The sequence below is a fragment of the Scyliorhinus torazame genome, chromosome 25 (assembly GCF_047496885.1).
Source record: "Scyliorhinus torazame isolate Kashiwa2021f chromosome 25, sScyTor2.1, whole genome shotgun sequence".
NCBI lineage: Eukaryota > Metazoa > Chordata > Chondrichthyes > Carcharhiniformes > Scyliorhinidae > Scyliorhinus > Scyliorhinus torazame.
This window is the reverse complement of record NC_092731.1, coordinates 31596835-31624594: the sequence shown is the minus strand read 5'-3', so window position 1 is coordinate 31624594 and position 27760 is coordinate 31596835. Positions and strand designations below refer to the sequence as shown.

The 27760-nt window shown below is 49.2% G+C and overlaps 1 protein-coding gene across 6 annotated transcripts in view; it reads right to left on the bottom strand.

Annotated features, from left to right (window-relative positions):
• The window catches only part of LOC140402460 (acidic phospholipase A2 E-like), a 313842-nt gene that overhangs the window by 18196 nt on the left and 267886 nt on the right, over positions 1 to 27760 (bottom strand). For all 6 annotated transcript variants that reach the window (XM_072490267.1, XM_072490264.1, XM_072490268.1 and 3 more), the window contains 2 exons: positions 27289 to 27454; positions 4099 to 4205 (listed from right to left, as the gene is read on the bottom strand). In XM_072490267.1, the coding sequence (XP_072346368.1) occupies positions 4099 to 4205; positions 27289 to 27454 (273 nt within the window). The remainder of the gene's footprint in view (positions 1 to 4098; positions 4206 to 27288; positions 27455 to 27760) is intronic.

Below are 27760 nucleotides of genomic sequence, written 5' to 3'. Positions count from 1 at the left end.
GTACAGTCACAAGGAACTGCCACATCTGCGCAGAGTGCAAACCGCATTTTTTCAGGCCGGATGGTGCGCACCTGATTAAGGCTTCCCGCCCCTTTGAACGCCTTAGTCTGGATTTCAAAGGACCCCTCCCCTCCACCGACCGCAACATATACTTCCTTAATGTGGTGGACGAGTACTCCCGCTTCCCATTCGCCATCCCCTGTTCTGACATGACCGCGGCCACAGTCATTAAAGCCCTGAACACCATATTCACACTGTTCGGTTGCCCTGCATACGTCCACAGCGACAGGGGGTCCTCCTTCATGAGTGACGAGCTGCGCCAGTTCCTGCTCAGCAACGGGATAGCCTCGAGCAGGACGACCAGCTACAACCCCCGGGGGAACGGGCAAGTAGAGAGGGAGAACGGCACGGTCTGGAAGACCGTCCTACTGGCCCTACGGTCCAGGGACCTCCCAGTTTCACGGTGGCAGGAGGTCCTTCCGGACGCCCTCCACTCCATCCGGTCACTACTGTGTACGAGCACTAATCAAACGCCCCATGAGCGCCTCCTTGTCTTCCCCAGGAAGTCCTCCTCTGGAACGTCGCTGCCGACTTGGCTGGCGGCCCCAGGACCCATCTTGCTCCGAAAGCACGTGCGGGCGCACAAGTCGGACCCGTTGGTCGAAAGGGTTCACCTCCTTCACGCGAACCCGCAGTACGCTTACGTGGAGTACCCCGACGGCCGACAGGACACGGTCTCTCTGCGAGATCTGGCGCCCGCCGGCAACACACACACCCCCCCGACACCAATCACCCAACCCCCCCCCTTCCTGCCACCGCCGCACCCCGCGACCGCCCCCTTCCCAGGAGGATCAGTCCTCCTCCCAGACCCGACCAGGAATGAAGCCCAAGCTGAAACCGTAAGGCTCCCGGAGAAGACAACACCGGAACAAGCACGACCACCGCCATCGGGGCCGAGGCGATCGACACGGACGACCAGACCGCCCGACCGACTCGTGGCGTCGATCTAACAGTACAATGTGGACTTTTAACGAGAACATTTTGTCTATTCCTGACGATTACTGTAAATAGTTTGAAACAAAAAAATAAAAACCTTGTACATACTGTTATAACATGTGAAAGCTTTCCTCCCAGGACCAGCCTTGTAAACCCTTACCACCATGCGAAGCATCACCCCGCCGGATTCATTTTTAACAAGGGGTGAATGTGGTAGTATGCATTAGGGGTCATGTGGGACTGTGAAGCCATGATGTCATTGGCTGACAGATCCCGGGTCCTGGTTGGACGTTGACCTCTAGCTCCGCCCTGAAGGCGGAGTATAAGTACCTGGAGTCCTCCCCCGCAGGCAGTCTACTACTGAACTGCGGGGGAAACAGTCACGCTTAATAAAGCCTCATCGACTTCACTCTATTCGTCTCTCGGAGTCTTTGTGCGCTACACCCTAGTCATTCTTTTATTCCTGACATATCTACAGAAAGTTTTAGCGTTATCCTTCATCCTACCTGCCAAAGACTTGTCCCCTCCTGGCTCTTCTTAGCTCTCTCTTTAGGTCTTTCCTGGCTAACTTGTAACTCTCGAGCGCCCTAACTGAACCTTCATGTCTCCTCTTTACATAAGCCTCCTTCTTCCTCTTGACAAGAGTTTCGACTGCTTTAGTAAACCATGGTTCCCTTGCTTGACCACTTCCTCCCTGCCTGACAGGTACATACTTATCAAGGACACGCAGTAGCTGTTCCTTGAACAAGCTCCACATTTCCATTGTGCCCATCCCCTGCAGTTTTCCTCTCCATCCGATGCATCCTAAGTCTCGCCTCATCGCATCATAATTGCCTTTCCCCCAGATATAACTCTTACCCTGCGGTATATACCTATCCCTTTCCATCACTAAAGTAAACTTAATTGAATTGTGGTCACCATCATCAAAGCTCACCTACCTCCAAATCTAACACCTGTACTGGTTCATTACCCAGTACCAAATCCAACATGGCCTCACCTCTCGTTGGCCTATCTACATGTGTCAGGAACCCTCCTTCACACATTGGACAAAAACAGACCCATCTAAAGTACTTGAACTATCGCGTTTTCAGTCAATATTTGGAAAGTTAATGTCCCCCATAACAACTACCCTGTTGCTTTCGCTCCTATCCAGAATCATCTTTGCAATCCTTTCCTCTACATCTCTGGAACTTTTCAGAGGCCTGTAGAAAACCCCTAACAGGGTGACCTCTCCTTTCCTGTTTCTAACCTCAGCCCATACTACTTCAGTAGACGAGTCCTCATCAAACGTCCTTTCTGCCACCGTAATACTGTCCTTGACTAACAATGCCACCCCTCCCCCTCTTTTACCACCTTCCCTGAGCTTACTGAAATATCTAAACCCCGGCACATGCAACAACCATTCCTGTCCCTGTTCTATCCATATCTCCGAAATGGCCACAACATCGAAGTCCCAGGTACCAACCCATGCCGCAAGTTCACCCACCTTATTCCGGATGCTCCTGGCGTTGAAGAAGACACACTTTAAACCACCTTCCTGCCTGCCGGTACACTCCTGCAATTTTGAAACCTTACCCATGACCTCACTGCTCTCAACCTCCTGTATACTGGAGCTACAATTCAGGTTCCCAAGCGCCTGCTGAACTAGTTGAAACCCTCCCGAAGAGCATCAGCAAATTTACCCCCCAGGATATTGGTACCCCTCTGGTCCAGCTGTAGACCATCCAGTTTGTAGAGGTCCTACCGACCCCAGAATGAGCCCCAATTATCCAGAAATCTGAAACCCTCCCCCTGCACCATCCCTGTAGCCACGTGTTCAACTACTCTCTCTCCCTATTCCTCGTCTCGCTAGCACGTGGCACGGGTAACAACCGAGAGATAATAACTCTGTTGTCCTAGATGTAAGTTTCCACCCTAGCTCCCGAATTCCTGCCTTACATCCCTATCCCATTTCCTACCTTTGTCGTTGGTACCTATGTGGACCATGACTTGGGGTTGCTCCCCCTCCCCCTTAAAGATCCCGAAAACAAGATCCGAGACATCACGGACCCTGGCACCTGGGAGGCAACACACCAACCGCGCGCGAGTCTCTCTCGTTCCCACAGAATCTCCTATCTATCTCCCTAACTATGGAGTCTCCAATGACTAATACTCTCCTCCTCTCCCCCCTTCCCTTCTGAGCAACAGGGACAGACTCTGTGCCAGAGACCTGTACCCCATGGCTTACCCCTGGTAAGACCCCCCCCAACAGTATCCAAAGCGGTATACTTGTTACTAAGGGGAACGACTACAGGGGATCCCTGTATTGACTGCTTCCTCCCAGACCCTCTCACCGTCACCCTTCTATCTTTATTCTTCAGAATAACTACATCCCTGAAGCTTCTATCTATGACCACCTCTGCCTCCCGAATGATCCGAAGTTCATCCAGCTCCAGCTCCCTAACACGGTTTCTGAGGAGCTGGAGATGGGCGCACTTCCCACAGATGAAATCAGCAGGGACACTGACGGCGTCCCTCACCTCAAACATTCTGCAGGAGGAACATTGCACTACCTTCCCTGCCACCCCCTCTAGAAAGAAAAAGAAAAAGAAAGAGCTTACCTGTTATTCACTCCCCTTCTCAGCAAGCACTCACTCAGCAACCTCTGCGCCCCGCACGATAGCACGTGAGGGAAAATAAAAGAAAAACTACTTACCAGTCACCAGCCAGTCCCTTACCTGCAGGCTGTGACGTCACGGTTCAACTTCTTTCGACTTCTACCTGTCCTCGAGCCTTACAGCGGTTGTTTTTTTTTTTGGTTAGAGGAGGGGGTAGGGAGGGAAACACTGAAGCAGTGTTTCGGGTTTAAGTGTCACTTGACAACAGCTCCTCCACAAACCACCTTCAAGTTAGGTGGAGCACACGGATGTATGCAAATTTCCCCCGCAAATGCCAATCAGCAGCTTGGTCAGTCACTTTGGATGTTTCATTCCTCTGAAGGCACAACATAAATATAAGTTGTTGTTGTACTTTACTGATGTTGAACTATTGAGGGAAGTGAGAGGACAGGGAATCAGAGCAACTCCCCGAGGTCAACATCGATTTTGTTTGGTGTTTACTTACCGCACTTGAGAATTCCATTTTCACAAGTTGAACGGTGCAATTTATGAAAGATGGGACATCCCATAATTCCAGCTTCTCTATAACAGTCTTTGTGCCCTTGACAGCACCTGAGTGGGTGACAAACAAGAGATATCATTTCAGATGTAAGTTTTTCACGGAGAGACTGAAACTCAGTCAGGGGCTGAATGATTCCAAACAAGCCTCAGATTGGGTTCCCAACTCTGAAGAATTGTCCTGGAGATTTCAGGAAGTAAAGATGAATCCTCCGGGAACTCATTTCACATAACTGAGGGGATAAGGTCATTGCAGCACTTTAACAACATGGTCTTCTCCGATTTTATTTCAACGCATTTGATCATTGGAGAGAAACTGGGGGTGGGAGGGAAAAGCTGTTTCTGAAAAAACACCCAATCAGATGACAAAGAGTCTGTTCACTTTCCAATTGGTTTGGAAAGGTGGGCACCAATATTTTGTGAAAGAACACGGAGCCCAGTCCCTAACAAATATGGAAGCCAGCCAACAACAAACATGGAGCACTGCCCACAATGAACACGGAGCACTGCCTGTCATAATATACACCAGTATATCATGGTGCAGACACACACACTGATGGACACACAGCAAGACCAATCAACACACACAACACCGCAGCCAATCACCAGTTAGAGCTCACTCACTATACAGACAGGGGGCATCAGAGTTCCCGCTCATTCGGGATGCAGCCTCCTAGAAGGACAGAGCTTACAGCTTACAGCACAGATCTTCACCATGTGCTGAGTGCATAGACTGGTTAGGACAGGCATAGGTCTTTAGTATAATCTAACATCGTGTTAACCCACAGTGAAAGTATGTTCAACAGTTTCTAACTTAATAAAATAGTGTTGCACTATTTTAAGTGTTGGTGGCCTGTATGTGTTCCACGGATCCAGAGCACCCAACACATCATGATACCAGGAGTTGAGGGATATTAGAACTTCTTAGACCTACCTGCAAGTGATCTGCCTTCCACCAGCACACAGCCATCCTGCAAAATGGACAGCGTCTGCCCGCCGCCACCGCTCCGCATCACCGGTAACCGAGGGGCAAACTGGAAGGTATTCAAACAACGCTTCCAGCTCTACCTTGAAGCCACAGACCGGGAAGCTGCCTCAGACGCCAGGAAGATCGCTCTCTTCCTATCCACGGCCGGGGAACATGTCATCCACATTTTCAATTCTCTCACCTTTGCGGATGATGAAGATAAAGCAAAATTCAAGACGGTCCTCCTCAAGTTTGACAGTCACTGCAGCATAGAGGTGAATGAAAGTTTAGAGCGTTATGTATTCCAACAGCGTGTGCAGAGTAAGCATGAACCTTTCCAGTCCTTTCTCACCCACCTCCGCATCCTTGCGCAGTCCTGTAATTACGGGCCCACCTCCGACTCCATGATACGCGACCAGATCGGACCCCCTACGCCAGCAGCTCCTCAAGGTAAAGCAGCTCACCCTAGCGATTGCCATCGAGACCTGCGTGCGACACGAACACGCCACTAGTCGGTATTCCCACATCCAAGCGGCTGAAACGGCACGGCAAGGTCGCCACGAGGCAGAACGGGTCCTAGCAATCGAGCAACTCCAGGGCCTCAGCCTGGATGAGGGAGGCCATTTCGCGCACTTTTCGTGGACTCCCCGCTTGTGCGCACCGAACGAGGGGACGGCGACGTCGACGAACGTACTGCGCAGGCGCGCATCACGTATGACCGCATTGCGCATGCGCGGTGGCGCAGCGAACGTACTGACGCTACAACGTGCGGCAACTGCGGCTCCGCCCACTTAAAGCGACAATGCCCTGCCAAATCCCGATGATGCCTGAGATGTGGCAAATTGGCCACTATGCTGCATTATGCAGATCAGCTCAGCCTGCCAACTTATATCGCTCCAGCCAGCCTCGCAGGAATGTCCGGGCCATTCAACCCACGGTCACCGCGTCCGATGCGGACCTACTACCCGATATTGACACCGAGGACCCGAAGGCGCCTTGTCAAGGCGTTATCGTTACAAAAAACAGGGTTTCCCCGAAGCAAAGAATCCAGCCTCTATCGGTATACAGCATCGATCCAGACGATGAATGGTGTGCCACCCTGATGGTCAACCGGTCCCGAATACGATTCCGCCTGGACACTAGTGCCTCCGCCAATCCCATTGCGCGGTCTGACCTCCAAAGCCTTCGTGTCAAACCAGCCATCCTGCCATCAGCCTGCCAGCTATTAGATTATAATGGCAATGCCATTGCTGCCAGCGGCTCGAGCCAACTTGAAGTGACGCACAGGTCACGCAAAGCCATCCTTCCCTTTGAAATCGTGGGCTCCTCGAAAGCCTCCCTGCTTTGCGCGCAGGCATGCAAGCTGTTGAGCCTAGTTCAGAGAGTTCACTCTCTCGCCTGCTGACGCATCTGCCTTTCAGGACACCGACTTCAGGGTGCAGCTCGACGCCATTATCAACAATCACCACAACGTCTTCGAGGGCAAGGGCACGCTCCCGTACACCTACAAGATTTTATTAAAAGCGAAAGCCACGCCTGTGGTGCACGCGCCCCGCAGGGTCCCAGCACCCCTTAAGGACCACCTCAAGCAGCAGCTGCAGGACCTCCAGAACCAAGGAGTGATTTCCAAAGTCACGGAACCGACCGACCGGGTCAGTTCCATGGTATGTGTAAAAAAGCCTTCCGGCGAATTGAGAATTTGCATTGATCCCAAGGATCTAAATCGCAATATCATGAGGGAGCATCATCCAATTCCCAAGTGCGAAGAGCTCACATGCGAGATGGCTCGCGCCAAGCTCTTCACCAAACTCAACGCCTCAAAAGGATTCTGGCAAATCCAGCTCGACAAATCCAGCAGGAAACTGTGTACATTTAATACCCCCTTTGACAGATATTGTTACAACAGGATGCCGTTTGGGATCATCTCGGCATCAGAAGTGCTCCATAGGATTATGGAACAAATGATGGAAGGCATTGAAGGTGTTCGCGTCTATGTCGATGACATAATCATTTGGTCCACCACCCCGCAGAAGCATTTTAGTCGCCTCCAGCGTGTATTCAGACGTATACATGAGCATGGCCTCCGCCTCAACAGGGCCAAATGCTCTTTTGGTCAGACGGAACTCAAGTTCCTTGGGGACCACATCTCCCAATTGGGTGTGCAGCCGGATGCGGACAAGGTAGCTGCCATCACAGCTATGAAAACAACAGAGGACAAGAAGGCGGTCCTCCGATTTCTGGGCATGGTCAATTTTTTAGGGAAATTTATCCCGAACCTCGCCTCTCATACCACGGCTCTCAGGAACCTGGTCAGGAAGATGACAGACTTCCAATGGCTCCCTGCCCACGAGCGCGAATGGAGAGAACTCAAAACAAAACTGACCACGGCCCCGGCCTTAGCTTTCTCTGATCCAGCAAAGGAGACCAAAATTTCGACCGATGCCAGCCAATCCGGCATTGGGGCAGTGCTCCTTCAACGTGATGAGGCGTCATCATGGGCCCCCGTTGCATATGCATCATGTGCATTGACCCCCACGGAGCAGCGCTACGTGCAGATAGGAAAGGAGTGCCTGGGCCTTCTGACCGGTGTGGTTAAGTTTCACGATTATGTCTACGGACTACCTCAATTCACCGTCGAGACCGACCATCGCCCGCTGGTCAATATAATACAGAAAGACTTGAACGACATGACGCCTCGCCTCCAGCGTATTCTTCTCAAGCTCCGGCGATACTACTTCCAGCTGGTATACACCCCAGGCAAAGACCTCATCATTGCTGACGCTCTCTCCAGGGCAGTCAACACTCCGTGTGACCCAGCGGGATTTGTCTGCCAGGTTGACGCCCATGTGGCATTTGCAGCCTCCAATCTACCTGCCACGGATGAACGCCTCGTCCAAATTCGCCGCGAGACGGCGGCTGACCCTTTGCTACAGCGTGTCATGCGCCACCTAACGGACGGGTGGCTCAAGGGCCAATGCCCGCAGTTCTATAATGTCAGAGATGATCTGGCGGTAGTAGACGGGGTTCTTCTAAAACTGGACCGCATTGTCATCCCGCATAGCATGCGCCAGCTCGTCTTGGAACAGCTACACGAGGGCCATCTTGGCGTGGAAAAGTGCCACCGGTGGGCCCGAGAGGCAGTGTACTGGCCCGGCATTAGTGAGGACATAGCCAACACAGTGCTCAACTGCCCCACTTGTCAGCACTTCCAGCCGGCCCAACCACGTGAGACCCTGCAGCCCCATGAGTTGGTCACGTCACCTTGGACCAAGGTGAGCATCGACCTGTTCCATGCGCTGGGGAGAGACTATGTCCTGATCGTGGACTACTTTTCGAATTACCCGGAGGTGATACGGTTGCACAACATCACCTCGTCTGCAGTCATTCGTGCATGTAAAGAAACCTTTGCTCGACACGGCATCTCGCTCACGGTTATGTCGGACAATGGCCTCTGCTTCGCCAGCCAGGAATGGTCCAACTTTGCCAGGCGGTACAATTTTGCCCATGTGCCATCCAGTCCCCTGTACCCCCAATCCAACGGCAAAGCGGAGAAGGGAGTACATATAGTCAAACGGCTCCTATGCAAGGCTGCCGATGCTGGGTCTGATTTCTACCTCGCCTTGCTGGCCTATCGCTCCGCCCCACTGTCCCCGGGGCCTGTCGCCAGCCCAGTTACTCATGGGTCGTACCCTGAGGACGACGGTGCCGTCCATCCATGTCCCAGACCTCGACCACGTTCCGGTCCTTCGCCGGATGCAGCTGTCTCGTGCACAGCACAAGGCGGCTCATGACTCCCGTGCAGTTGATCTCCCTGCTCTGGCTCCAGATGACAATGTCCGCATCCATCTTCCGGGTGGTGGCTGGTCTGCAACCGCTGTGGTCCTTCGGCAGGTGGCCCCCCGCTGGTTCCTGGTTCGTCTACCGGATGGCTCTATTCTGCGCCGCAATCGACGCGCCCTTCGTCTCGTTCCATGCTCGTCATGTGATCCTCCACTGTCGCCTCGCCCTCCTGCTGACCCTGCCACGGACTATGCCGAGCTCCCTATCACTCTGCATCCCTCTGACTCTGACGCAGTCCAGCCCGCTCCTGAACCGGCGGCTCTCGACCCACCCTTGAGGCGGTCAACCAGAATTCGTCGTCCATCTCAGAGACTTAATTTATGAACTTTGCGGACTTATAGAGCGCTATCCCCAACAAACATGGAGCACTGCCCCCAACAAACATGGAGTGCTTTCCCCAACAAACATTGAAGCCTGCCCCCAACAAACATGGAGTGCTGCCCCAACAAACATGGAGCACTGCCCCCAACAAACATGGAGTGCTTTCCCCAACAAACATTGAAGCCTGCCCCCAACAAACATGGAGTGCTGCCCCAACAAACATGGAGCACTGCCCCCAACAAACATGGAGCGCTGCCCCCAGCAAACATTGAGGCCTGCCCCCAACAAACATGGAGCACTGCCTACAACAAACATGGAGCACATCCCTCATCAAAAATGGAGAACGGACTTCCAGTGGCGACCATGATGTGAAAGGTCGCACATTTAGCAGCTCCTGCTCTTGGTGGTTTTCTTAACGGCTTTTAAGCTGGATTTTCGCAGAAACTTTTTCTAACATAAGTGGATTAAAGTGAGAGGAGGAGAAGGCGACTCCTATCCTGTGGAACTACGCTCAAAAAGTAATCACAAAAGAAGGAATCAAAAGCTGGTTGGAGGTGAGGATCTGAGCTTGGTGGCTGCAATGGCAGAGCAGCGAGGTCCGGCCACTCCGGCCCAATGGTCGATGGACCAGTTGGTTACATACCTGGATGCGAAGTTCGCCCGGCACCGTAAGGAGTGTGCGAGGACCTGACCGAGGTGGTAGCCTCGATTAAGGAGGCTGTCGACCGGATGGAGGTGACAGTGACGGCCCAGGGACAGTCGATCCAAAAGCTACAGGAGTAGGCGATGGAACAAGAGGAGCAGTCCACTGGGATGGCACTGCAAATTGGCATTTTGCAGGATCGGCAAAAGCGGCTGCTGGAAAAGGTGGAAGACCTGGAAAATCGTTCCCATAGGCAGGACATTCAGATCGTCGGTCTGCCAGAGGGAAAGGAAGGAACGGATGCCGGTGCGTATGTTGTGAAGATGTTCGAGAAAATGATGGGGGCAGAGGCGTTCGACAGGCTGTTGGAGGTGGACCGGGCTCACAGGGCACTTACGCGCAAGCCCCAGGGTCATGAGCCCCCGAGTGCATTGGTGATGACGCTGCATCGATTCCTGGACAAAGAATGCATCATGAGATGGGCAAGGGAGACGAAACGGTTCGTATGGGAAGAAACTGAGATCTGGGTTTACCAAGACTTGGGAGCAGAACTTGCTGAGAGGAGGGCGAGTTTTAATAAAGTTAAAGCGGCCATGTATGCGAAGGGAATAAAATTTGGACATTACAGCGCAGAACAGGGCCTTCGGCCCTCGATGTTGCGCCGACCTGTGAAACCACTCTGAAGCCCATCTACACTATTCCCTTATCGTCCATATGTCTATCCAATGACCATTTGAATGCCCATAGTGTTGGCGAGTCCACTACTGTTGCAGGCAGGGCATTCCACGCCCTTGCTACGCTCTGAGTAAAGAATCTACCTCTGACATCTGTCCCATGTCCATCCCCCCTCAATTTAAAGCTATGTCCCCTCGTGCTGGACATCACCATCCGAGGAAAAAGGCTCTCACTGTCCACCCTATCTAATCCACTGATCATCTTGTATGCCTCAATTAAGTCACCTCTCAACCTTCGTTTCTCTAACGAAAACAGCCTCAAGTCCCTCAGCCTTTCCTCATAAGGTCTTCCCTCCATACCAGGCAACATTCTAGTAAATCTCCTCTGCACCTTTTCCGATGCTTCCACATCCTTCCTATAATGCGGCGACCAGAATTGCATGCAATACTCCAAATGCGGCCGCACCAGAGTTTTGTACAACTGCAACATGACCTCATGGCTCCGAAACTCAATCCCTCTACCAATAAAAGCTAACACACCGTACGTCTTCTTAACAATCCTCTCAACCTGGGTGGCAACTTTCAGGGATATATGTACATGGACACCGAGATCTCTCTGCTCATCCACACTGCCAAGAATCTTACCATTAGCCCAGTACTCTGTCTTCCTGTTATTCCTTCCAAAATGAATCACCTCACACTTTTCTGCATTAAACTCCATTTGCCACCTCTCAGCCCAGCGCTGCAGCTTATCTATGTCCCTCTGTAACTTGTAACATCCTTCCGCACTGTCCACAACTCCACCGACTTTAGTGTCATCTGCAAATTTACTCACCCATCCTTCTACGCCCTCCTCCAGGTCATTTATAAAAATGACAAACAGCAGTGGCCCTAAAGCAGATCCTTGTGGTCCACCACTAGTAACTGGACTCCAGTCTGAACATTTCCCATCAACCACCACCCTTTGTCTTCTTCCAGCTAGCCAATTTCTGATCCAAACTGCTAAATCACCCTGAATCCCATCTCTCCGTATTTTCTGCAGTAACCTACTGTGGGGAACCTTATCAAACGCTTTACTGAAATCTATATACACCACATCAACTGCTTTACCTTCATCCACCTGTTTGGTCACCTTCAAAGAACTCAATCAGGTTTGTGAGGCATGACCTACCCTTCACAAAACCGTGTTGACTATCTCTAATAAAATCATTCCTTTCCGGACGATTATACATTCTATCTCTTATAAACCTTTCCAAGACTTTGCCCACAACAGGAGAAAGGCTCACTGGTCTATAGTTACCAAGGTTGTCTCTACTCCCCTTCTTGAACAAGGGGACAACATTTGCTATCCTCCAGTCTTCTGGCACTATTCCTGTAGACAAAGATGACTTAGAAATCAAAGCCAAAGGCTCAGCAATCTCCTCCCTCGCTTCCCAGAGAATCTTAGGATGAATCCCATCTAACCCAGGGGACTTATCTATTTTCACACTTTCCAGAATTGCTAACACCTCCTCCTTATGAACCTCAAGCCCTTATAGTCTAGTAGCCTGAATCTCAGTATTCTCCTCGACAACATTGTCTTTTTCCTGTGTGAATACTGATGAAAAATATTCATTTAGCACCTTTCGTATCTCCTCGGACTCCGCGCACAACTTCCCACTACTGTCCTTGACTGGCCCTACTCTTACCCTAGTCATTCTTTTATTCCTGACATATCTATAGAAAGCTTTAGGGTTATCCTTGATCCTATCTGCCAAAGACTGCTCATGTCCCCTCCTGGCTCTTCTTAGCTCTCTCTTTAGGTCCTTCATAGCTAACTTGTAACTCTCGAGCGCCCTAACTGAACCTTCACGTCTCATCTTTACATAAACCTCCTTCTTCCTCTTGACAAGTGTTTCGACTGCTTTAGTAAACCACGGTTCCCTCGCCCGACCACTTCCTCCCTGCCTGACAGGTACATACTTATCAAGGACACGCAGTAGCTGTTCCTTGAATAAGCTCCACATTTCTATTGTCCATCCCCTGCAGTTTTCCTCTCCATCCGATGCATCCTAAGTCTTTGCCTCATCGCATCATAATTGCCTTTCCCCCAGATATAACTCTTGCCCTGCGGTATATACCTATCCCTTTCCATCACTAAAGTAAACGTAATCGAATTTTGGTCACTATCACCAAAGTGCTCACCTACCTCCAAATCTAACACCTGTCCTGGTTCATTACCCAGTACCAAATCCAACATGGCCTCGCCTCTTGTTGGCCTATCTACATACTGTGTCAGGAAACCCTCCTGCACACAGTGGACAAAAACGGACCCATCTAAAGTACTCGAACTATTGTGTTTCCAGTCAATATTTGGAAAGTTAAAGTCCCCCATAACAACTACCCTGTTGCTTTCGCCCCTATCCAGAATCATCTTTGCAATCCTTTCCTCTACATCTCTGGAACTTTTCGGAGGCCTATAGAAAACCCCTAACAGGGTGACCTTTCCTTTCCTGTTTCTAACCTCAGCGCATTCTACCTCAGTAGACGAGTCCTCATCAAACGTCCTTTCTGCCACCGTAATACTGTCCTTAAAGATGCTGTCGGAAGGAAAGACATCTGTTTGAGTTTTGCATGCACAATTTTTCCTGTCTTTCCATTTACCCTGTTTGTTTACACTTCCATTGTTTGGGGCTCTGTTTGAAGGTGATGGGATTGATAAGATGTTGTAAAGGGGGTGGGGTGGGCCGTTGAGCCGAGACTTTAAGTGGATGGTGTGTTTCCTTTCTGTGCTTGGAGGTATTGTTTTGAAAACTTAGGTTAAGAGTTGGGGGGTAAAGATCCAGCAGCTGGAAGACTTTTAGGCATCAGGGGTGGACCTGTTAGGCTAGCTGGTAAGGCTAGCTCACGGAAACAAAGCAGGGGTGAGCTGAAAAGTGACGGTGTGGGGGGGAGGGGTGGGGAGGGGGAGGGGGAAAATGCTGACGTTTAGGGGTCTTCCAGCAGGCTGGAGATGGAGACTAGATCTGGGGAGGTGCGGGCCATGGGCTAAGGGTTGGCCTCGGCTGATTGGCAGGGGAGGGGGGGGGGGGAGCAAGAGCCCCCCCACGACCAGACTGGTTACGTGGACTGTTCGTGGCCTGAATGGGCTCGGTCAAGAGGGCCCATGTGTTTGCACACTTGAGACAGTTCAAGGATGTGGCCATGTTACAGGAGACACACTTGAAGCTGGGGGATGAATTTAGACTGAAAAAGGGATGGGTCGGACAGGTGTTCCATTCAGGATTGGATTTTAAAACAAGGGGGGTGGCCATCCCGATTAACAAAAGGGTGGAGTTTGAGGTGGGGAAAATGGAGACCGACTCGGGAGGCAGATTTATTCTGGTGAGCGGGAAACTGGAGGGAATGGCAGTGGTGCTGGTAAATATATCTGCCCCAAACTGGGATGACGTCGCGTTTGTTAGGAAGATATTTTCCGGACCTCGACTCGCACCGGTTGATTATGGGGGGTGGTTTTAACACGGACTTGGATTCTGGGATGGACCGGGTCGAGTTCGAGGTCGGGGAAAGTATCAGCAATGGCGAAAGAGCTGCGGGGGTTCATGGAGCACATGGGGGGGGGGGTTAATCCGTGGAGATTTGAGAGCCAAGGAGCAAGGAATATTCATTCTACTCTCATGTGCACAAGGCGTACTCCAGGATCGATTTTTTAATATTGGATAAAACATTGTTAGCGGGGGTGGTGGACACAGAGTATTCAGCAATCGTAGAATCGGACCATGCACCACATTGGCTCGGCCTACAGGTGAACACGGGAAATTCTCAGTGCCCACAGTGGAGGCTAGATGCAGGGCTGTGAGACGACAAGATATGTGAGCGAGAGACGGCGGGAGAGACCGCGGCTGGGGCGGTGTGGGAGGCACTGAAAGCGGTCATCAGAGGGGGATATATTTTAATTCGGTCCCATAGGCAAAGGGCTAAACGGGCGGAGCTGGACAGGCTAGTAGGAGAAATCTTACATGTGGATAGGAGATATGTGGAGTCTCCGAATGAGGAGCTCCGGAAGGAGCGTCAGAGACTTCAAGTGGATTTTGGTTCCTTTCCACAGGCAAGGCGGAGGGACAGCTGAGGAGGGTTAAATTGGCAATATATGAATATTTAAAATGTAGATGCTAAATTACTGGCAAAGATCTTGGCCACCGGAATAGAGGACTGTGTCCCGGAGGCAATAGGTGAGGATCAAACGGGATTTGGGAAGGGCAGGCACCTGACGTCCAATATTAGACGGCATCTTAATGTTATAATGATGCCAGCTGAGGGGCGTGAGGCTGAGGTGGTGGTAGCCATGGACGCAGAGAAGGCTTTCGACCGGGTGGAGTGGACATACCTATGGGATGTTTTCGGCAGGTTTGGGTTCAGGCAGGGATATGTGGACTGGGTCCGGCTGTTGTATCAGGCCTCAGTGGCAAATGTGAGAAACAACCGAACCCGGTCAGAATATTTTAATCTCAGGAGAGGGACAAGGCAGGGATGCCCGCTCTCCCCATTACTGTTTGCCCTGGCCATAGAGCCTTTAGCAATGGCCCTTAGAACATTGAATGCCTGGTGGGGTACACTGAGTGGGGGGGGGGAGACGAGGGGGGGACTTCGGAGATATACAAGGAATTGATGGAGTGGGAGGGAGCCCTGATCAGGGAGGTGAAGCAGAAGTGGGAAGAGGAGCTGGAAAGAGAGCTGGAAATGGAAAAGTGGGAAAAAACATTGAAGAGAGTCAATTCACCTTTGTCCTGTGCCAGCCTTAGCCCGATCCAGTTCAAAGTGGTCCACAGGGCCCACATGAAGGGAGCCCGGATGAGCAGGTTCTTTGAGGAGGTGGAGGATAGATGTGGGCGGTGTGGGGGTAGCCCGGCTAACCATGTCCATATGTTCTGGGCATGTCGGAAATTGAGGGATTCTGGCAGGGATTTGCGGACGGTATGTCAGAAGTCCTGGTAGGGACGGTAACCCCGGGTCCAGAACTGGCAATATTTGGGGTGTTGGATGATCCGGGGGCCAAGGGGGGGAGGGAGGCCGATGTCCTGGCCTTCTCCTCCCTGGTGGCCCGGAGACGGATTTTGCTGGGATGGAGGGACTCGGAGCCCCCAAAGTCAGGTGTGTGGGTCAGCGATATGGCAGCGTTCCTCAGCCTGGAAAAAAATCAAGTTCGCCTTGAGAGGATCAACTCAGGGGTTCGCCCAGAGATGGCAGCCGCTCATCGACTTCTTCAAAGAAAACTGAAGCAGTAAAGGGGGGGGGGGAAGAAAATAGGAGGCATAGCAGCATTAGATAAGGACTGGAAACTCAGTATACGGGAATTCGGGAATAGGGCGTGGGCAGTAGGGGACATTGTTTTTTAGGTTTTTTGCGTGCGACGGCCCACATGGGTTTTTCTTTTAAGAAATGTTAATGTGTTAAACTGTGGAAATTACAAATGCTTCAATATAATATTTTCTAAAAAGAAATGGAGAACTGCCTGCATCAAAGATGGAGAACTGCCCACAATAAACATGGGGCACTGCCCACAATAACCATGGAGCACTGCCCACAACAAACATGGAGCCCTGCCCCCAACAAACATGGAGCCCTACCCCCAACAAGCATGCAGCCCTGCCCCCAACAAACATGGAGCCCTGCCCCCGAACAAACATGGAGCACTGCCCACAATAAACATGGAGCACTGCCCCCAACAAACATGGAGCCCTGCCCCCAACAAACATGGAGCACTGCCCCCAACAAACATGGAGCACTGCCCACAATAAACATGGAGCACTGCCCCCAACAAACATGGGGCACTGCCTATTACAAACATGGAGCACTGCCCACAATAAACATGGAGCACTGCCCGAACAATCATGGAGCCCTACCCCCAACAAACATGGAGCCCTGCCCTCAACAAACATGGAGCCCTGCCCCGAACAAACATGGAGCCCTGCCCCCCCAGAAAATGCAGCCCTGCCCCCAACAAAAATGCAGCTCTACCCTCAACAAACATGGAGCACTGCCCTCAACAATCATGGAGCACTGCCCACAACAAACATGGAGCACATCCCTCATCAAAAATGGAGAACTGCCCGCATCAAAGATGGAGCACTGCTCACAGGAAACGTGACAATAACCTGCCCATGACAAATATAGAGGCTCCCAATTACTGACACGGCCGTCTGATGTATTTGCTCTTTTACACTTACAAACCAAAATTGAACGCCTGTTTTAACTTGCTGCTTTTGTATTCTGATAGTGGGAGATTCCCAGAATTTCTAAGTAACAGCAGGTGTTCAGTTAAATTGGGTCATTCATTCGGATGACCAGCTTTTCAAAAGTCAAAAGTCGGACACATTGAGAATCCTTGGGGAGATCCGAGATGATGCTCATGTTGAGTGACCAATGGCAGGAGTCTGGGGAAGGGGCAGTTCAGATTAGGAGATCATGTGATGATATCTCCCAGAATATGTCCAATCAGAATTTAAAGACTCCCAATTATTGAAGACAGCGGTTATGAGCGACAGATTTCTATTTCAATGGACCCAATCTTCCGAGGAATGACGATCACTGATCTTCGGATTGCTACTCCTCTCGCACTTACTTCCCTCGCTGTTGGTCTGTGATGTGGAGAGATGCCAACAGCGCGGGTTCAATTCCCGTACCTTCTGAAGCATCCATGAAGGCCCCGCCTTCTCACCCTTGACCCTCTCCTGACATGTGGTGACCCTCAGGTTAAATCACCAACAGTCAACTCTCTCCCTGAAAAGGGGAAAGCTGCCCATGGCCATCTGGGATTATGGCAACTTTACCTTGAACCGGAGCTCAATCTTTCTCACCTGGACCTCTGTATAGGATCTCCTGGGAAACGCTGAGCATAACTGCTCCTGGAGTCGGAGCCTCACAGAGCAGGGACAACGGGGTAGTTACCCCGAGTAGCCCTATACATTACCCCCAGCAAACCCGATAAATTAACCCGGGTAACCCCTGTAAATTACCCCCAGCAAACCCTATACATCACCCCCAGTTACTCCAATAAATTACCCCCAGTAACTCCGATAAATTACCCCCAGTAACCCCGATAAATTACCCCCAGAAAACTATCGGAATTACTCCCAGTAACTCCTATAAATTGCTCCATTAACTCCTATAAATCACCCCCAGTAACTCTTATATATTACCCCAGTAACCCCTATAAATTATCCCAGTAACTCCTATAAATTACCTGAGTAACTCCTATAAATTACCTCAGTAACTCCTATAAATTACCCCAGTAACTCCTATAAATTACCCCCAGTAACTCCTGTAAATTACCCCCAGTAACTCCTATAAATTACCCCCTGTAACTCCTATAAATTACCCCCAGTAACTCCTGTAAATTACCCCCAGTAACTCCTATAAATTACCCCCAGTAACTCCTGTAAATTACCCCAGTAACTCCTATAAATTACCCCCAGTAACTCCTATAAATTACCCCAGTAACTCCTATAAATTACCCCCAGTAACTCCTGTAAATTACCCCAGTAACTCCTATAAATTACCACCAGTAACTCCTATAAATTACCCCCTGTAACTCCTATAAATTACCCCCAGTAACTCCTGTAAATTACCCCCAGTAACTCCTATAAATTACCCCCAGTAACTCCTGTAAATTACCACCAGTAACTCCTATAAATTACCCCCTGTAACTCCTATAAATTACCGCCAGTAAATGCTACAAATTACCTCCGGTAACCGCTATAAGTAGGGATTAATGGGTCCTTTTCAAATTGGCAGTCAGTAACCAGTGGGGTGCCACAGGGATCGGTGCTGGGACCCCAGCTATTCACAATATATATTAATGATTTGGATGAGGGAACAAAATGTAACATCTCAAAGTTTGGCAGATGATACTAAATTAAGTGGGAGGGTAAATTGTAGCGAGGATGCAGGGATCCCACAGCAAGATCTGGACAGGTTGGGCGAGTAGGCAAACCAAAGGCAGATGTAGTATAATTTGGATAAGTGTGAGGTTATTCATTTTGGAAGCAAAAGCAGGAAGACAGATTACTACCCGAATGGTTGTAAATTGGGAGAGGGGAGTGTGCAGCGGGACTTGGGTGTCCTTCCTTGTGCACCAGTCGCTGAAGGTAAGCATGCAGGTGCAGCAGGCGGTAAAGAAGGCAAATGGTATGTTGGCCTTCATTGCGAGGGGTTTTGAATACAGAAGCAGGGATGTGTTGCTGCAATTGTACAGGGCCTTGGTGAGGCCACACCTGGAGTATTGTGTGCAGTTTTGGTCTCCTTCTCTGAGGAAGGATGTTCTTGCTCTCGAGGGAGCGCAGCGAAGGTTTACCGGACTGATTCCAGAGATGGCGGGACTGTTATATGAGGACAGATTGACTAGATTGGGATTGTTCTTGCTGGAGTTCAGAAGAATGAGGGAGGATCTCATAGAGACTTATAAAATTCTAACAGGACTAGATAAGGTAGATGCAGGGAAGATGTTACCAATGATGGATGTGTCCAGAACAAGGGGTCATAGTCTGAGAATTCAGTGCAAACTATTTCGGACAGAGATAAGGAGACATTTCTTCACCCAAAGATTGGTGATCCTGTGGAATTCATTCCCACAGGAAGTAGTTGATGCGAAAACTTTGAATATATTCAAGAGACGGCTGGATATTGCACTCAGGGAGAATGGGATCAAAGGCTATGGGGAGAAAGCAGGATTAGGCTATTGAGTTGGGTGATCAACCCTGATCGCGATGAATTGCAGAGCAGGCTCGAAGGGCCAAAAGGCCTCCTCCTGCTCCTATCTCCTATGTATCTATGTATCTGCTTCAAACTTGCGATGTCTATCCTTAAACTTTTCTCATTGACACTTTTTGTGGAGTGCACATTTTCCCACGGGATTTACTGTCAATGTGACACTCAATGGGTATGTTTCCCAAATCCCCTAATCCCAAAATATCTGTCAATATCTGAGATATATAAAAGGCCATGTCCGCCGCCTCTACAAGGCTTATCGTCTCAGCAGCCAAAGTGCTTTTGACCACTCTCCCTATTTTCTTTGTTTCCCACACAAGAGGGCAACATTTACCATTGTTCCCCAAAAGGAAAATAATGAAAATTCCTGCGCTTGAAACCCCATCATATAAATTTGCATAGGATGCATCACTATAAACTAGGAGTTTCAAGTGCCTAAGGCCACCTAAAACCGGGAACCTCAAAACATGCTCTTGCATTTTTAGTTTGACCAATGCTTTATTTGCTCTCATTATGTCTTCCACTTTGGGATCATTCATTTTTGTACTCAACTTTAAGACATCAAAACTAATGTCTGGTCTAGTCTGTCTACCTAACCAATTCAGTGCCCAATTAAACTTCACAGTTGCTTTTTTTCCATCTTTCAAACCACTGCGTCTTTTTGTTAAACCCGACCATGACTAATTGCTATTGGGCTGATGCTCTCCAAATAAGATTGCTGGCGTAAAGTTGCTCCTAACTTAGTCTGTCCGATTTCCAGTTCAACATATTTAAATGCGCCGGAAGCCTGACTTTCAACCCTGAATTCTTTCCTCAAACCATCCTTCCATTGACTAGATCCTTCAGGCAAGTATGTCACTTTTGTACCAACTTTTGGCAGTTGGCTTTTCAGAAAAATGACCTGTTCTAATTCATCAGAAGTATTGTGTTCCTCTACAGAAACCCTGTCCATATCAGTTAACTGGTCCTCATAGTTCTGTAACACATGTGTTTCAGATGACCCTGGTTCTTCATCATGAAATGTGTAATCTGTACCCATTATCCTTGATGAATGTACCCTAACTGTTTGATTGCCATGATGCAAAATAATTGTTTTGCCATCTATGCCGATGATCTTCCCTGGGCCTTTCCATTCATTAAAATTGTCTCTCTTAAAGTATACTGGGCGAAATTCTCCCCCAACGGCGCGATGTCCGCCGACTGGCGCCAAAAACGGCGCCAATCAGATGGGCATCGCGCCGGCCCAAAGGTGCGGAATGCTCCGCATCTTTGGGGGCCAAGCCCCAACATTGAGGGGCTAGGCCGACGCCAGAGGGATTTCCGCCCCGCCAGCTGGCGGAAATGGCGTTTGTTGCCCCGCCAGCTGGCGCGGAAATGCGGCGCATGCGCTGGAGCGTCAGCAGCCGCTGAAAGTTTCCCGCGCATGCACAGTGGGGAGAGTCACATCCGCCTCCGCCATGGTGGAGGCCGTTGCAGAGGCGGAAGGGAAAGAGTGCCCCCACAGCACAGGCCCGCCCGCGGATCAGTGGGCCCCGATCGCGGGCCAGGCCACCGTGGGGACACCCCCCAGGGTCAGATCGCCCCGCGCCCCCCCCCCAGGACTCCGGAGCCCGCCCACGCCGCCTGGTCCCGCCGGTAAATACCAGCTTTGATTTACGCCGGCGGGACAGGCAATTTCTGAGCGGGACTTCGGCCCATCCGGGCCGGAGAATTGAGCGGGGGGTCCCGCCAACCGGCGCGGCCCGATTCCCGCCTCCGCCCAATCTCCGGTACCGGAGACTTCGGCGGGGGCAGGATTCACGGCGGCCAACGGCCATTCTCCGACCCGGCGGGGGGTCGGAGAATGACGCCCACTATGTCTCCTTGCTGAAAAACGATATTTGATTGCTGGACATTATGAACAAAGAACAAAGAAAATTACAGCACAGAAACAGGCCCTTCGGTCCTCCCAGCCTGTGCCTGTCCAGATCCTTTATCTAAACCTGTCTTCTATCTTCCAAGGATCGACTTCCCTTTGTTCCCCGCCCGTTCATATATCTGTCTAGATGCATCTTAAATGATGCTATTGTGCCCGCCTCTACCACCTCCGCTGGCAAAGCGTTCCAGGCACCCACCACCCTCTGCGTAAAAAACTTTCCACGCACATCTCCCTTAAACTTTCCCCCTCTCACCTTGAAATCGTGACCCCTTGTAATTGACACCCCCACTCTTGGAAAAAGCTTGTTGCTATCCACCCTGTCCATACCTCTCATCATTTTGTAGACCTCAATCAGGTCCCCCTTCAACCTCCGTCTTTCCAACGAAAACAATCCTAATCTACTCAACCTTTCTTCATAGCTAGCACCCTCCATACCAGGCAACATCCTGGTGAACCTCCTCTGCACCGTCTCTAAAGCATCCACATCCTTCTGGTAATGTGGCGACCAGAACTGCACGCAGTATTCCAAATGTGGCCTAACCAAAGTCCTATACAACTGTAACATGACCTGCCGACTCTTGTACTCAAAACCCCGTCCGATGAAGGCAAGCATGCTGTATGCCTTCTTGACCACTCTATCGACCTGCGTTGCCACCTTCAGGGTACAATGGACCTGAACACCCAGATCTCTCTGTACATCAATTTTCCCCAGGACTCTTCCATTGACCGTATAGTCCGCTCTTGAATTAGATCTTCCAAAATGCATCACCTCGCATTTGCCTGGATTGACCTCCATCTGCCATTTCCCTACCCAACTCTCCAATCTATCTATATTTTGCTGTATTCTCTGACAGTCCTCCTCGCTATCTGCAACTCCACCAATCTTAGTATCATCTGCAAACTTGCTAATCAGACCACCTATACTTTCGTCCAGATAATTTATGTGTATCACAAACAACAGTGGTCCGAACACGGATCCCTGTGGAACACCACTAGTCACCTTTCTTCATTTTGAGACACTCCCTTCCACCACTACTCTCTGTCTCCTGTTGCCCAGCCAGTTCTTTATCCATCTAGCTAGTACACCCTGAACCCCATACGACTTGACTTTTTCCATCAACCTGCCATGGGAAACTTTATAAAACGCCTTACTGAAGTCCATGTATATGACATCTACAGCCCTTCCTTCATAAATTAACTTTGTCACTTCCTCAAAGAATTCTATTAGGTTTGTAAGGCATGACCTTCCCTGCACAAAACCATGCTGTCTATCACTGATAAGTCTATTTTCTTCCAAATGTGAATAGATCCTATCCCTCAGTATCTTCTCCAACAGTTTGCCTACCACTGATGTCAAGCTCACAAGTCTATAATTCCCTTGATTATCCCTGCTCCCCTTCTTAAACAAAGGGACAACATTAGCAATTCTCCAGTCCTCCGGGACCTCACCCGTGCTCAAGGATGCTGCAAAGATACCTGTTAAGGCCCCAGCTATTTCGTCCCTCGCTTACCTAGAGTAATCAAACATCTATCCCCAACCTCAACATCTTTCATGTCCCCCTCCTCAGTGAATACCGATGCAAAGTACTCGTTAAGAATCTCACCCATTTTCTCTGACTCCACGCATAACTTTCCTCCTTTGTCCTAGAGTGGGCCAACCCTTTCTCTAGTTACCCTCTTGCTCCTTATATATGAATAAAAAGCTTTGGGATTTTCCTCAACCCTGTTTGCTAAAGATATTTCATGACCCCTTTTAGCCCTCTTGATTCCTCATTTCAGATTGGTCCTACATTCCCGACATTCTTCCAAAGCTTTGTCTGTCTTCAGTCGCCGAGACCTTATGTATGCTTCCTTTTTCCTCTTAGCTAGTCTCACAATTTCACCTGTCATCCATGGTTCCCTAATCTTGCCATTTCTATCCCTCATTTCCACAGGGACATGTCTGCCCTGCACTCTAATCAACCTCTCTTTAAAAGCCTCCCACATATCAAATGTGGATTTACCTTCAAACACCTGCACCCAATCCACATTCCCCAGCTCCTGCCGAATCTTGGTGTAGTTGGCCTTCCCCCAATTTAGCACACTTCCTTTAGGACCACTCTCGTCTTTGTCCATGCGTATTCTAAAACTTACGGAATTGTGATCGCTATTCCCAAAGTAATCCCCGACTGAAACTTCAGAATGTTGTGCAGCCGATCTGAGACATCCCTGACCCGTGCACCTGGGAGGCAACATGCCATTCAGGAGTCTTGTTTTCAACCACAGAACCGCCTATCTACTCCCCTTACAATTGAATCCCCTATGACTATAGCCCTTCCACTCTTTTTCCCGCCCTTCTGTACAGCAGAGCCAGCCACGGCGCCATGAACCTGGCTACTGCTGCCTTCCCCTGGTAAGCCACCTCCCCCAACAGTATCCAAAACTGTATACCTGTTTTGGAGGGAGATGACCGCAGGGTACACCTGCACTGCCTTCCTGCTTTTTCTCTGCCTTTTGGTCACCCATTCCCTTTCTGCCTCAGCAATCCTAATCTGTGGTGTGACCAATTCGCTAAACGTGTTATCCATGACCTCCTCACCATCGCGGATGCTCCAAAGTGAGTCCATCCACAGCTCCAGAGCCGTCATGCGGTCTAACAAGAGATGTGGCTGGACAGACTTCCCACACGTGAAGGAGCCAGGGACATCAGCCACGACCCTGAGCTCCCACATTGAGCAAGAGGTGCATAACACGGGTCTGAGTTCTCCTGCCATTTTTAATCTTAAGCTTAACTTAGTCCAACTATAATATCAAATAATAGATAAATGAAAAAAGAAAAAAAAAGAAAAATTGTTACCAATCACATGATAAATTTTTAAAAATTGTAATAGAAAGCCCTTACCTTTTCAACACACCTCAGGGAAAAGAAAAACTACTTACCAGTCACCAGCCAAGCACTTACACGCTGGCTGTGATGTCATGGTTCAACTTCTTTCTACTTTTACCTGCCCTTGAGTCTCCCTCTTGATTTTTACTCGGCTGGGATACTTACAGTGATTGTTTTTTTTGGTTAGAGGAGGAGGTACGGTTGCGAAACACTGAAGAAGTGTTTGGGGTTTAACTGTCACTTGACAACAGCTCCTCCACAAATCACCTTCTGGATACAGTGACCGCAATGCACGGATGCAAATGTTCCCCGCAACAGCCAATCAGTGGCTCCGCTCTGCTGCCCTCTGCTGGATGCTTGCTTTCACTTGAACACGGAGGGTGTCTTGCTCAGGTACACCTTCTGGACACAGTGACCGCAATGCACTGATGCAAATCTTCCCCGCAACAGCCAATCAGCGGCTCCACTCTGCTGCCCTCTCCTGAATCTAATCCTTCCAATTCCAGTTCAGAAAACACTTTGCTTCAGATTTAACTCTCATAAGGTAGAGAAAGAGCCAATGCCATACCTTGTTTCCTCTTTCCCAAGGCAGTTACCTTAGTCCACATAACAACTGCACTTCTCCATTGGTCGTACGGTCCCCTTTCAGAAAATAATGATGGATAGTCATATCTGGCCACCTTTGACGTAGATTCAGCCATATATATATTTTTAAAATTATTCTCACTCACTGCTTGGTTGAGTCTGGAAAAAATGTATCTTTCAGCCCTTCACATTTGCACAGCAACCTTCCTGTGTTACCAATGTTAACCTTGGCAGCTGTTGTGGAAAGAGTCAAGAGTTCTGCTCCTTTTCACAAACACCTTTATTTTCCTTTAACACACTCTGTACAAAACTCGATCGCCACATCAAAGATCACCTGAAGCCTCTTTATATATCAGTCTCAATTATTGGCTACTTAACATAAATGAGACATCTATTTGGAATGTCTCTTCGCCCATTCCTCAACATGGTGTTCAGAGTAAGATCCTGGCATGGATAGAGGATTGGCTGACTGGCAGAAGGCAGAGAGTGGGGATAAAGGGGTCTTTTTCAGGATGGCAGCCGATGACTAGTGGTGTGCCTCAGAGGTCGGTGCTGGACCACAACTTTTCACAATATACATTAACGATTTGGAAGAAGGAACTGAAGGCACTGTTGCTAAGTTTACAGGTAGTATTGAGGAAGCAGGGGGGCTGCAGAAGGACTTGGACAGGCTAGGAGAGTGGGCAAAGAAGTGGCAGATGGAATACAATGTGGAAAGGTGTGAGGTGATACAATTTGGATGGAGGAATGGAGAAGTACAAAAGGACTTGGGAGCCCTTGTTAACGATTCTCTTAAGGTTAACGTGCAGGTTCAGTCGACAGTTAGGAAGGCAAATGCAACATTAGCATTCATGTCAAGAGGGCTAGAATACAAGACCAGGGATGTACTTCTGAGGCTGTATAAGGCTCTGGTCAGACCCCATTTGGAGTATTGTGAACAGTTTTGGGCACCGTATCTAAGGAAGGATGTGCTGGCCTTGGAAAGGGTCCAGAGGAGGTTCACAAGAATGATCCCTGGAATGAAGAACTTGGCGTATGAGGAACGGTTGAGGACTCTGGGTCTGTACTCGTTTAGGTTGCACGGTAGCATAGTGGTTTCCTCCCACAAATCCCGAAAGACGTGCTTGTGTGGTGAATTGCATATTGTGAATTTTCCCTCAGTGTATCGAACAGGTGCCGGAGTGTGAAGACTAGGGGATTTTCACAGCAACTTCATTGCAGTATTAGTGTAAACCTATTTCTAACACTAACAAAGATTATAAATTACCCCAGTAACTCCTGTAAATTACCCCCAATAACTCCCATAAATTACCTCCAGTAACTCCTATAAATTACCCCCAGTAACTCCAGTAAATTACCCCCAGTAACTCCTATAAATTACTCCCAGTAATTCCTGTAAATTCCCCCAGTAACTCCTATAAATTACCCAGTAACTCCTATAAATTACTCCCAATAACTCCCATAAATTACCTCCAGTAACTCCTATAAATTACCCCAATAACTCCCATAAATTACCTCCAGTAACTCCTATAAATTACCCCAGTAACTCCTATAAATTACCCAGTAACTCCTATAAATTACTCCCAATAACTCCCATAAATTACCTCCAGTAACTCCTATAAATTACCCCAATAACTCCCATAAATTACCTCCAGTAACTCCTATAAATTACCCCAATAACTCCTATAAATTACCCCAGTAACTCCTATAGATTACCCCCAGTAACTCCGATAAATTACCCCCAGTAACTCCTGTAAATTACCCCAGTAACTCTTATAAATTACCCCCAGTAACTCCTATAAATTACCCAGTAACTCCTATAAATTACTCCCAGTAACTCCTATAAATTACCCCAGTAACTCCTGTAAATTACCCCAGTAACTCTTATAAATTACCCCCAGTAACTCCTATAAATTACCCAGTAACTCCTATAAATTACTCCCAGTAACTCCTATAAATTACCCCAGTAACTCCTATAAATTACTCCCAGTAACTCCTATAAATTACCCCAGTAACTCCTGTAAATTACCCCCAGTATCTCCTATAAATTACCCAGTAACTCCTATAAATAACTCCCAGTAACTCCTATAAATTACCCCCAATAACTCCTGTAAATCACCCCCAGTAACTCCTATAAATTACCCCCAGTAACTCCTGTAAATGACCCCCAATAACTCCTGTAAATCACCCCCAGTAACTCCTATAAATTACCCCCAGTAACTCCTGTAAATTACCCCCAGTAACTTTGTGAAATTACTCTTAGCAGCTCTGCTTGACTGAACTGGAACTCAGGGTGTCAGTGACAAACAGCACAAGGTGTATTTTTCCCTAAACCAGCATCAGGAAAATAGATCAACCTGGTCATTATATCATAACTATTGTGGGATCTTGCTGTGTACAAATTGCATTCTCCCTGGAGGCAGTGATAAGGACTATAGAGAAACAGGTTCTGTCTTTCTCTGGAATGTCTGCTCGCTGCTTTGTACCAGAACAAAACCTTGCTGATTCTCAGCCAGCGCAAACATCCACATCTTGGCTTCACGGAGAGAGTTTTTACACAAGTATCGTCTCATTATACCTGTCAAAATCATCCACTGGCTGTTTTCCATTTCCTCCAATCCCACAGAAACAGCCGTAGTTCCTGTAGCGCTGGTACGGGAGAGTTGGATTGACGCACTGATCAATGTTTAGGAAGATCATCATGCTTTGGTAATCTGTGAATCCCTGAGCAGGGATCCAGATTGCTACAAGAGGAAAACTAAATAAGTCATTGTGTCAGGAAAGCCCTGGTGAGCAGGGAGACAATTTAACAACACGCCGAGTTAGAAAGCAGAAGAATCTGCAAAAGAATATTTGTGAATTCAGCGGAAATTGGTGGCTGGATTCTCCGGGTTTTGAGGCTGGGTCCGGAGCATGTGTCTAGTTTTACAATGAAAAAGTCGGCGCCGCCCCCGCACCGATGCTCCGCCCAGTGGGAGGGGCTAGGAGCCACGCCACGTAAAGCCCCCGGCCTCCCCTGCAGATACGGATGGAGGATTGCCGAGTCCGTG